Source organism: Melopsittacus undulatus, chromosome 12 (assembly GCF_012275295.1).
Source record: "Melopsittacus undulatus isolate bMelUnd1 chromosome 12, bMelUnd1.mat.Z, whole genome shotgun sequence".
In the NCBI taxonomy this organism is placed as follows: domain Eukaryota; kingdom Metazoa; phylum Chordata; class Aves; order Psittaciformes; family Psittaculidae; genus Melopsittacus; species Melopsittacus undulatus.
Window position 1 is genome coordinate 5,101,195 of NC_047538.1, and position 11,543 is coordinate 5,112,737.

At 43.6% G+C, this 11,543-nt stretch overlaps 1 protein-coding gene across 1 annotated transcript; it reads right to left on the bottom strand.

Annotated features, from left to right (window-relative positions):
* Positions 1–258: 258 nt before the first annotated feature.
* PGD (phosphogluconate dehydrogenase) lies at positions 259–11,489 on the bottom strand. Its single transcript, XM_005143659.3, has 13 exons — positions 11,396–11,489; positions 10,584–10,659; positions 10,014–10,193; positions 9,821–9,886; positions 8,608–8,726; positions 7,325–7,394; positions 6,862–6,996; positions 6,526–6,715; positions 3,808–3,938; positions 3,184–3,317; positions 2,733–2,832; positions 1,137–1,259; positions 259–566 (listed from the first exon to the last, which is right to left on the bottom strand). The coding sequence occupies exons 1-13, from the start codon at positions 11,401–11,403 to the stop codon at positions 447–449; spliced, it is 1,452 nt and encodes a 483-aa protein (XP_005143716.1). The 5' UTR covers positions 11,404–11,489; the 3' UTR covers positions 259–446.
* Positions 11,490–11,543: the final 54 nt, after the last annotated feature.

Genomic DNA, 11,543 nt, shown 5'->3' on the forward strand with positions numbered 1-11,543 from the left:
AGCGCCCAGGAATTCATCTTTAATAGCAACCAAACCAGGCCTCTACCTCCCTGGCATCGTGTGTAGTGTCACTGTGCTGGCTGCCTGTCTCCACTTTATCAGCTATTGGAACACAGTCATCTCTATCTTGATCCCTGTGAGTTTATGCACTATAATGCAATAAAAATATTATCATTATAAAGTGTATGCTATTAAATACCACACAAAGATATTTTAGCCAGTTTTGGCCAGCAGCAGTGGAAATACAACACCTCAATGCATTTATAAGCTAATTTATTTAGCTTTCTTATGTTATATATATATTGATATATATATATATGAAATATACCCACAAGTTATTACAAAAGTGTCTAAACACAAGTTCTAGCACAGTACAGTAAAAAGTGATATTCTAGGAGGAACATGTGAGATCTACAGTATCCTGGCTTCAAGAGGAATGATTTCTATTACACATTGTAGGCAGAAGAGGACACACTTCCTCCATGGCCTGTCCAGTTAGTATGGATAAATACACCCGGCTTCGATAACAACTCATACGTATGTGCACCAAAGTAATCACGCTGAGCCTAGAATAAGAACACACACAAAATAGGCACATGAATATCACAGTCATATGAGTACCAGAAATTGTACCTACTGATACTTGACTCTAGAAATACTAGAAGATCTGACTCCTATATTATAGCATTCAAACTTATTTTCTCATTATTAGCAAAATCACTGCAATGAAACAGTTACTAATATCTAGTAATTATGTGTTCTGTAGAAAAACAAGTGTATTATTTCTGCAAGGTACTCATCTAAAAACCAAGCACTTACATCCAAAGGTTCAAAGATACTTCTTTATAACAGATTTTCATGCAAAGATATGTTACTCTTGGTTCAAAGATGGAATACTAACACATGCTGGACACTGTCATACCAGTATCTCTGGTCTTCTTTATCCAGATCTCTCACAGTATCTTATTGCCAGGAATTCCAGGTTTAGCAGAATTATATTAGGCAATCAATACCTTTATCTTTACAATGAAGTGATTAGGACATATCACCAGCATGGCCTTTAGACCAGTATTTAAGTAACAACATGACGGTATTGCAGCAGCCAAAAGACATGCTACACTATTTCAGGTACCTACCTGAATCAGGTTAGCTGGTAATATTTCATGCCTGTATCCATCATAAAAAGAAAGTGCTGTGGTGAAGCAGGGCATAGGGATGCCAATTTGTACTCCAGTACTGATCACTCGTCGCCAGGAGTCCTAGAAGAGAGGAAAAGAGACAGTGGCAGAAGCTAATCAGTTCTTGCTCAGCGGTATGTGCAGGCTATGAACTACTCTAATATCACAACATTTGCTGTTTCACATTATGTGAAATCTAATGACCAAGTCTGAGCAAATTTCCAATTTTACATAAAAAAAGACTGATTCAAAACAACGGCAAGAAAGAAAGAGTTCACAATGAGGACAGTAAGGAGCAGACATACGCTCCATGTACAATCAAACCACAGCCTTGAGCATGAATGCTGTTGTTTCACATAAATATAGTCAGTGCATCCCAAAACCATGAACACAGTGGGGAACACATTGAGCAAATTCTGAGGCACTTTCAGGACCTCTCATCAAGCACAGCACAAAGCCTGCCCAAAGGCATAAGATGTCAGAACAATAGTCCAAACAGACATATGGATAATCCTCAATTTAACTACATCTGATCAGCAACCTGCACAGACTATTTAGTTTTAGTTAAAAAACGTATGACTGATAATATGACTTCTTTGTTGGGCAGATAGTCTGGTTTTAGTTCTTTGGATGGAGTCTTTTGACTCCATCCAAATCAGGACACTGTTTGGACAGACCTAGGTCTAATGAACAGCGGGTCTGAAACATTGTTATTTTGGTGCTACTGCAAACAATGGTAATAGAGCAGAGCTTTATACTCTGGCAAAACTGACATCTAAGTGCATGGCAGGCACCCAAGACAGAGCAGTGATGAGAATGTTCTCACAGGCTAGACATTTTTTCCTCACATTGTTCACTGGAATTGCTACATTTCTGGCTAAGGCTTTTCTGTAACAGTAAAATGGAAACCTTGATTCTCTAATAGTAGCCTGGCTAGTATGAAAGAGAACCATAACACAACAAGGACTCTGTGTTCATTTCCCCCCCATATTATCTTTAGGTTGACAGTATGAATACATCCAGCAACACCATACAAGGCCTCAGTTCATTACTTGATGTATCTGGATGTTTATTTAGGAAGTAGCGCTTCGGTGATGAACCCTCCCTTTCTTTTTCCCATTCATTTATAACTAACATTCTCCAACTGTCTGAAGAAACCAAGGCAGGAGGCCTTGGTAGGCATTTTTTCAAGGACAGGTCACTAATCCTTGTATTTGATAACATTCTAATCTGGATCTCAGTAGAGCCTGCCTCACTGTAGCCTCCTTGATCCATTTCAACCAGCTTCAAATTTTTCCTGTCCTGATCCTCAAAGACTGGTAAGTTCTACTAAACAAGGATACCTTGAAGCCATAGATGAAGAATTCCTATACCCATATGTTATGTGCATACAAATATACTGTCCCAAAGAGCTTAAGAATTGTTTAGAGATCTTTTGGATTAAGGATGCAATTTAAACAGGTTTCAAGGATGTTCTCTACCTTTTCATTTTTCAGTCTAAATATACTTGTGAAGGTAACTCCTGGGAAAGAAGCTGAGGAAGCAGGAACTCACCTGACAGTTTTCAACAGCTGTCTTAAAGAAATTATCCAACAGCAAATTCTGGAGCTCAGGGTTTCGATCAAAAGCATCTTTGATTTTTCCCAGGAACACACTAGGCAGAACACATGTAAACCACGAATAAAATTTCACAGCTTCTAACAAAGGCCCAGAATCCAAAACTTACAGTGTCAAAATGTGACTCAGCCAGATTCAGATTCCAAACATTGACAAAGATGCAAACAAAACAAAGATTGAAGAAAATCTGTAGTACTAGAAAAAGCCAACAGAAAATTTGCTTTACCTGGTAACCTTCAGTGCCACCTAAACACAGCCTCTCAGTATCTTATCAACAGATTAACCCCATGGGTTTTCCCAGAAAACCTTTAAGTTTGTAGTTTATGAGATGCTAGACTGAAATTGCCTGCTCTCCTCCCCTCAGCAATTACATCACTGACTCAATTACCTTCTGATGATGCAGCCTCCCCTCCACATCAGTGCAATGCCACCATAATTCAGTGTCCAGCCAAATTCTTTGGCTGCTTGTCTCAGCAGCATGAAGCCTTGAGCATATGAGATAATCTTGGAAGCATACAGGGCCTAAAAAAATAAATAAATCACATTCAAAGTGAAGTTCCACAAAGCTGAATGAGAAACTTCACAGCCTGCATGTTCTGTTAGTCCACATCTCATCAGGAGTGAGTACAGTAGCCACATTCCAGCTGAGAACCAAAATATCCTTTCTAACAGCTGGAGAGTTTGGTCTCAACAGAGACACGTCAAAAGCCATCCTCCCTACTACAGAGATGAGAGTCTTGAAGGGCAAAAAAGTAAGCTCTGCACCACAGCTAGTTGTCACTGCCTACTGTGGCTTAGACTTGAAGTGTTTCAGGACTATTCTTGGACAGGAAAGGAACTGGTCACTTTAAGCTTTGTGGACATCACTAGACAATGCACCATGGGCCAGCTGAAAGCAGGAACCAACTGTCATGAAATGTAAACATAGGAGCTCCTCACGAGAGCTTACAGCACCCCAAAATCTGCTTTCATATGCAGCTGTAATACAGCGCTGGCAAGCACAACGTCTCACCTTGCGTATGTCCTCCAGAAAGGCCTCCTTGTTCCCACTGAACTGCTTTGTTTTAGGCCCATGCAGCAGCTTACTGGCCTGTACTCTCTCATCCTTGAGGGACGACAGGCACCGTGCAAACACAGCTTCACCTTAAGAAGGGGAGAAAAAGGGAGAAAATTCAGCGTCACTGTCAAGGTCTGAGCTACTTGTTCTCAAACACACAGTGAGAGGCACCACTGAACGATGAGCCACATTCACAGTACAGCAGTCACATGGGAAGAGAGGTGTACACTGAATTACTTCAGCAGCATGTTTGAGGGACCAAACTATCACTCAGCATAACCCCTAGGTATATATTCACTGATACACCTTTCAAATTATAAAGAACAAAAATCACAAGTTACCCACATGAAAATTCATCTTCAGGAATCCCCATCAGCTCTTGATATTTTGAGACTTTACCTTAAAATCTCTTCCTAACTATAAAAGACAGTTACACTGCAGTCTAGGGACAGACAAGGCCAAAGACTTCACCAAGTATTGTATTGTTTAAAGATAAAAAGCTGTTGCATAAATGGCAATTCATGTTAACTAGATCAGCTTTGAAATCCACACAAAACAAAAGCAATTAAAACCAAGAATAAGTCAGCTGGTTAACATAAAAAAGGAAATAAGTTTTACTAATCTGGTAGGCCCACACCACTGGTACTCAGAAACCCATAAGAAAGTTTTATAACATCACTAAGTAGGTTACTAAGTGTCATTTATCAGAGCTAAAGACTTAAGTCAGGCAGTACCTTCAGCTCCTAAACAGAAAGCCTGAATGCCAATCTCCTGATCTGGCTCAGTCAATCCCTAATCATGCTGGTTTAAGTGGTATTTATTTGTGATCGAAGATGGTGCTGTTAAATGGGGGCTGTGGGGGCGCGTGTGTAGGAGGGGTTGTGTGTGGAAATTTCCTTTCCAGGGTCTGACAGAAGGAAAGCAATCGAGTTTATTGTAGTCTTCATAGGGAACTTTTCTTCCACCTTTAAGTGAGTTAAGAATTACAACAAATATACAAAAAAACAAACCCCACCAAACAAAAACCAACCCATAAAGCCCAAATAAAAAGACAAGCAAATAATGTTTTCACAAGATTCTGGACACTCCCTGCAGTAGGATAAATAGGCTGTATGAAAATCAGACCTGCCTCTTCTCCATTTCTGTATAAACTTCCTTCTATGCTGGGGAGAAGTAGGGGGGGGGAAACCAGGAAAAAGAAGAAGCAACATGACTCTGCTTTTACCAGAAGCCTGCAAGTCATGAGTGGGCAGTCACACCAGACAGCAGCTGCCCTAAGAGCAGCCATGTTTGCACAAGGGCTATTGCACGTCCGTCCCTATCAACTCATCGTTACCCAACAGAGCTTCCCTGGCGCTGCAGAGCACTGAGGGAGTGTCTCCTCCACCCTTAATCTGCACAAAAACCCCAAAAGGAAGAACATTCACACCACAAGTGAGAAAGTTTCAAGCCTAGAACTGAAATATTGCAGCTGTAGTAAAATAGTAAAGCCATTTACAAAGCTTGTTTTATAAAAATATGCCCTTGGAACACAGCCATGTTTCTCTGATAGTTGTTACTGCAGTTACTCTCTCTTAGCCTGCTGAATATAGGTTTTCTGCAACTATATTTGTATTTTATATTTTTCTAATGCAAAACGACTTGACCGGCTAAGGCAAAGGAAAAAGAGGTAGTGAAAGCATGAAAAGTAAAGCCAATTCGAGAGCAAAGAACCTGTCAAGTCATCTTATTTACTCAACAGGAAAAACTACATTGGACCTGTGGTTAAGAGAGCACTCTGAATGTGTTGCAGATGTATTACTACTCCTGTGTCACAGTTCTGTTCAGAGGCCATAAAGATAAAAAGGTAGTCCACACGACTGTTAAGATACATGCATGAGCAAGTAGGTTCTCACACTTTACGGATATAATTCAAAGCCATTACAAAATACATTTCCATCATTAGCTTGGCTTTGGATCAAAAGCATTATTTGCCACAAAAGAAAAACCAGCAGCACTTCAAGCGTATAAAGAAACACCACAATCAACTGTTGTGGTGGAAAAGCTGCCACGCTCCTCAAATAATCTGTCTGTGCTTCCAACCCATACTGCAGCCCTGCCCTTGTGTTCCTGTTTAGTCACACTAATACTAGGTTAGCCAAGTTATATGGAAACATAGAAACAGAAGACTTGGGTAGATATCTGAAAAATAATCCTTATGCCTTTAAGAAACATCCAAGTACTTATTAAACAGTGGCCAAGCAATAGGGTTTTGAGGCTGTCCTGCTTTTTTTTCTCAATTTTTAACATTTCTAAGGCTCTGATGGGCTTTGGAGTAGCAGATAAGGTGGAGGATTATTGAGAGGGACTCATTGATTAATGCCATCAATCTACCATGACACTTCAAGCACAACCCTTGTGTTCCCCATCACCAAGTCATGGTCAGCACTGTGAAGATACTATGGACAAAGCCATGGTAACAGTGGCACTGACATTTGAGGGTAACAAGGTAAAAAAGCCCAGCAAAGAAAAAAACAGTAACAGCTCTCAAGGGCAACAAGACTTCAGCTGCTACACCCAGAAGAGCTGCTTCTGTGAGCCAAGCCCTAGCATGGGCTCATCTCTGAGGTTACTTATTACCATGCTTGTAACATGCAGGTATGAAAGACAAGAGCAGATCAAGGAACCGGTTACCTATGAGTGTGACAGGGACTCCGTACTCCAGAGCAGAAATTGCTGTCCACTTCCCTGTCCCTTTTTGTCCAGCACTGTCCTTGATCTTTGGGAGGAGGTACTTGCCATCACTGTCTTTGAATTTGAGAATATTGGCTGTGATTTCTATCAGGAAAGAGTCCAGCTCTGTCTTATTCCATTCCTGAAATACCTGGAAGCGGAGGAAAAGTGCAGAAGACATGTCAGAAAAACAGACTTCATGTATATACAGCAGGTTTACCCATGCCCAGCTGCCTCCCTCAACAGCAGACAGCCACCACAGCTCAAGAAGGCAAGACATTATAAACTACAGCTCACCTTGGACATCTCATCATGCTCCATACCCAGCACATCTTTCATCAGATGATAGGCCTCACAGATCAGCTGCATGTCTCCATATTCAATCCCATTGTGCACCATCTTCACAAAGTGTCCAGCACCCTCATCTCCAACCTGTCAGGAAACATCAAAAATGCCATCAGCAACAGCGCTGTCACCACGTGCAGCATTTCATACCTGCCTCTGGCTTCCTTCTGCCTGAAGGAAGGAAGGAAACCCAGCACTAACTGAAAACACCGAGTCACAGATCCATCTAGCTCCCCCAGCACATCTCCATTGTACAGGCTAAATTATCCAAGATGGTAGATCTGAATTGAACACAGTCAGCCAGAAAATCAACCCACTGATGTTTCTGGTTTTATTAAAAACAAACACATGTACATTTCAACAACATAAGCATGGATCTAACCAAAGTTAAGGACAGTATCAAATAAATATTTACCCAGTCACAACAAGGCTCCCCAGATCCCACTTTAGCAGCAATGCTTTGAAATATGGTCTTGATGTGGGGCCTGTGGGGAGAAATAATATGCCTCAGCAGATAGTTAGAGGACACAAACACCAAAAGAAATGTAAAACAATCCATTGGTATGACACATCTTTCTGTAAACTGCCAACAGGCAGCCTGGGGTGAGCGTGTGCTGGTAGGGTGATACCCACAACACAGCAACGTCAAATAAAAGGTGTCCCTTTCTGTTCTATAGCCACAAGAAAAATCCAGGGTGATCTGGAGGAAAGGAGGGAAGAAACTCCATGAATGCAAGTCAGGATACAGTTCTCTGCATTACTGCAGGAATTAGGAGCTTTTGGCATGGGCAAGCTCCCAGGTGTAGTAAACTGCTTACCCAACAGGACAGCAATAGAGTGCCAAGTTGGGAGCAACCTAAAGCGATCACTTGGAAAGGCGCCTGGGTGGCACATGGGTTGTGGGTGCTGGGGTGAGGAATGGTTAGGGGGGAAATATTCAGGTAAGGGTGGCAAAGAGAAGCTGTCTTTACTGAGGTGTTATGTCAAAGAGATGATCACACAGTAGATCACTGTTATGCTGTCTCTGGATTTGTGCCATCAAATTTGAACAGGCTGATACTGGTATGAAATGCTAATGCAAATGGACAGGGACTTAAGAGATTCTACAGCTCAGGTAAAGCCTGGGCATGCCTTTTCATTCCATATTTACAGACAGAATGGGCAACCAGGGATAAACTCTAATACGAACATTGGCGCACGATCCTGTACAGTCATATGAGTACAAAACACGTGGCAGCATGGCAGAAGCTTGCTAAAAAATAAAGCATTCAATAGTACAAACATGTTCTGAAGCCTCCTTTGATGTGTGTGACTGCAGGGGTGTTTGCTGCTGCCTGTTTCATTGTTAACAGCTTTCCAAGTCCGTAGGGGACCAAAAGGAAAATCATAACCAAGAAATGATACTTATTTAAAATGTAAGCACACATTTCTCCCTCCAGATTTATGTAGGTATTACTTTTGCCTGTGGACTGCTGGGAGAAAAAACCTGCCTTTGTTCTGCCTGCCATGAAAGCTCAGCAGTGCCCCATGACTCCAGATAGGTTGAGAAATCCTGAGCTTTGAGGAAGTGAGATGGCAACATATCTTGTTCTCTCCACACCCACACCCTCCTCCCTCCCTCCCTCCCTCAGCTCTCAGTGTGAATAGAAGACAACTGTTGCAGACCATTCTGAAGAGAATATACTAGCTCATTCTTACCAGGCTTCTTTGGCTCCTCCTGGCATGAGTGAAGGACCATATCTGGCACCCTCCTCTCCTCCACTAACACCACTTCCGACAAACAGGATGCCCTTTGCCCGTAGTTCCCTACAACGTCTCTGGAACAAAGAGCAGAGCAGCATTATTTCTTTCAGTGGCAGAGCCTTACAAATGAGAGATAGTAATTCAGACCTAAAATCAGCTTTTTAATTCTGCTTTGGACATGCTAGAAGACAACCTCAGAGAAAGCCTGTACATACATCAAAGTGAGCATTAGGAAACTTCCTGTTGCTTTGATATGGATCCTTGCAAAAGAGACATGCAGAGAAAAAGAAGTCCTTATAAGCATGAGACAGAAAAGAGCAGTACTGAGGCTGAAAAGGGCTCAGAATTCACTGTCAGGTAATACTTCTGTGGGGGAGGTAGATTAGGCTCAAGGTGGAGTTGTTAAGTTCATTACAGAGCAAAGGTGCAAGCGTGGACAACTGTAAGGGAAACTAATTCCCTGAGTGGGAGAGAAGCACAGGCTGAGATTCCTAAGAGGAGATCCCTCAGTATTAATCCTCATTTACTGCCTGGTTTTGACTCTGGCTTGGCCAGCTCACTTATGCAAGAGCAGGATGCCAAGGCAGAAAGACTAATACCAACCCCCCTTCTGAAATTCACAAGTACTGATTTGAATGCAGTACTTTCATGTAAGCATCCCAGATATGCAACATAACTTCTGTAGTTACAGCCTGATCACAAGCAGACTTTTGTTTTAGGATTTTTTTAATGAAAAACAGAGAATCACTCTGCTCTTTTCATTGCCAAGACAGCCAAACCAGCAGTTCTGTCTTACTGAATTGTCCTGTGGTCATGTAGGATGGAGATAAAACAACAAATCTAGAACTGTCCTTTTCAAATCTTCCTGAAAACTCTTTAAGATTGTAAGAGGAAATTTTCTAATGGCCTTCACTCCTTAAAGGATGACAATAAAAACATTACTTGGTGATGTGGGCAACTCTGTAGAAGTATACTTATAGAACAGCTCTTAACTACTGTAAGAACTGCTTCTTAATAAGCTGCATAGTTCAGTTTTGCAGAGGGAACTCAGTCTGGCCTTCCCTGAGCAGAGGGGAGATGACATCTTATTGACTGACTATTCTGACAATCAGAGCAGAAAGAATCACATGTATTTTATTCATCTACTCCAGGCAGAAAGCATGCTTACCGTGGTATCTCTATACTCGGAATTCCCACCATCAATGATGATGTCTCCAGTCTCCAGCAATGGCACCTGTCAAAAGGAAATCAGCATTTTGTTTTTCTCCACGAATTCTAAACCTCTTTCATGATGATGTTTCCAGAGGAAACATCTCCAAAAGACAGCAAGAAGTCACAGGTAGAAGTAATGTCTGCCTCACCAATTTATTGATGAAGTCATCCACTGCAGTTCCAGCCTTCACCAGCAAGATAATGCGACGGGGTTTCTTTAGCTTGGAGACCATCTCTTCCAGGCTGTGTGCACCGATCACTTTGGTACCTTTGGCTTCATTGGCCAGAAAGTCATCCACTTTGGAAACCGTCCTGTTAAAAGCACAGACCTGGGGGAGCAAGAAGACAAGTTAAAGTTGCCAACAGAACAGTTCCTTCAGATCAGGCTACAGATTACAAGAGCAAGGTTCAACATCATGTACTCTCCCACTTCTACCTTCCCTGAAGACACAGAGCAGGGGATGAAGCTGCAGCATGTCTGCCAGTGCCTTGGGAGCTTATAAGTAATGGCCAAGCCCAAAGCAAACTTCAGGACAAAACCATACATAGCTAACACATCAGGTGACCAGTGGAGTACAGGTGTGCACTGCTCATTTCGCTGGAAACAGGACAAAGAACAGCCTAGGCTACAGCTAAGAAGAGGAAACAACACACAAGGAACAAAATGCTCAGTTCCAATCCCAAGTCTGCCTTTCTCAACAATGGTTTCCTTAGCTTACCACGAAGCCGTGGTCATTCATGTTCAATATAAGGTTTTGACCCATCACGGCCAGTCCAATCAAAGCAATGTCAGCTCTGGAATGTGGAAGAAGAAAAGAGCCAGGTAAGTCTCATTAGCAGTGATATATACTTTCATTAGCACTAGGATATACCGTCAGGCTGCAGCACACACTGTGAATTGACTCTAGGTTATTACAGCAAGAGATCTTGTGGCTCCCAGTCAGCCCAGCAAGCAGAGCAGATACCAACATGTACCTGCTTCAGCTCACCAAGAGCCCTTCCGAAACACCGAGACACGGAGGAATTAGTAAGAGAAACCAACCACAGCGCTGCATGACTGAGGCGAGCGGCTGTAACGTGTCACTGCGGCACCCAGCTCTACGTTTCACACTAGAACACAGTGTCTGGACACCACGGACATTTGCTTTTCGGACTGGGGGGGAGCAAAGACAAAGAGGGACAAGGGGTATCCTGCTAGAGGCTGCCTAATGCAGCTTGCAAGGGACAGCGAAACCCAACCCGTCCCCTCCTACTTCTCCGGTCAGGACCCAGTTTCCTGCCCCGCAGCCACCGTCTCACACCCGATCGCTCCCGGGTTCTCCCAGGAAACCTCCCGGCCCATTCTCCTCATCGCCCCTCCGCACCCGCAGGACCTCCAGCGGTGAGAGCCCACCCCGCCCAAGTCCGGCCACAGGCCCACCCTCCCCTTCCTTCCGAGACACGGAACCGGCCCGGGGGGCAGCGGGACCCCTCGGGACCCCTCAGGAGCTCCCCTCAGGGCCGCCCCTCGGCTCCCCCCGCCCGCACTCACTGGGCCATGGCGGCGGCTGCGGAGGCTCCGGGGCTCGGCCTGAGGCGGAACGGAGCCCGGCGGGCCCTCAGCCGCGCGGGCGGGGCGGGCTGGAGAGCCGCGCTCCCATTGGCTCTTCCGGAGAGCCCCGCCCACCAACCGTGGGCCG

Excerpts from the sequence above, each read along its gene's own strand:
- PGD (XM_005143659.3), bottom strand. Across the intron at positions 9,887-10,013 it reads ATGACTTCATCAATAAATTG|GTGCCATTGCTGGAGACTGG; the intron begins GTGAGGCAGACA and ends TCCTTTTGACAG. Across the intron at positions 6,997-7,324 it reads GGGAGCCTTGTTGTGACTGG|GTTGGAGATGAGGGTGCTGG; the intron begins GTAAATATTTAT and ends GTTTCCTGACAG.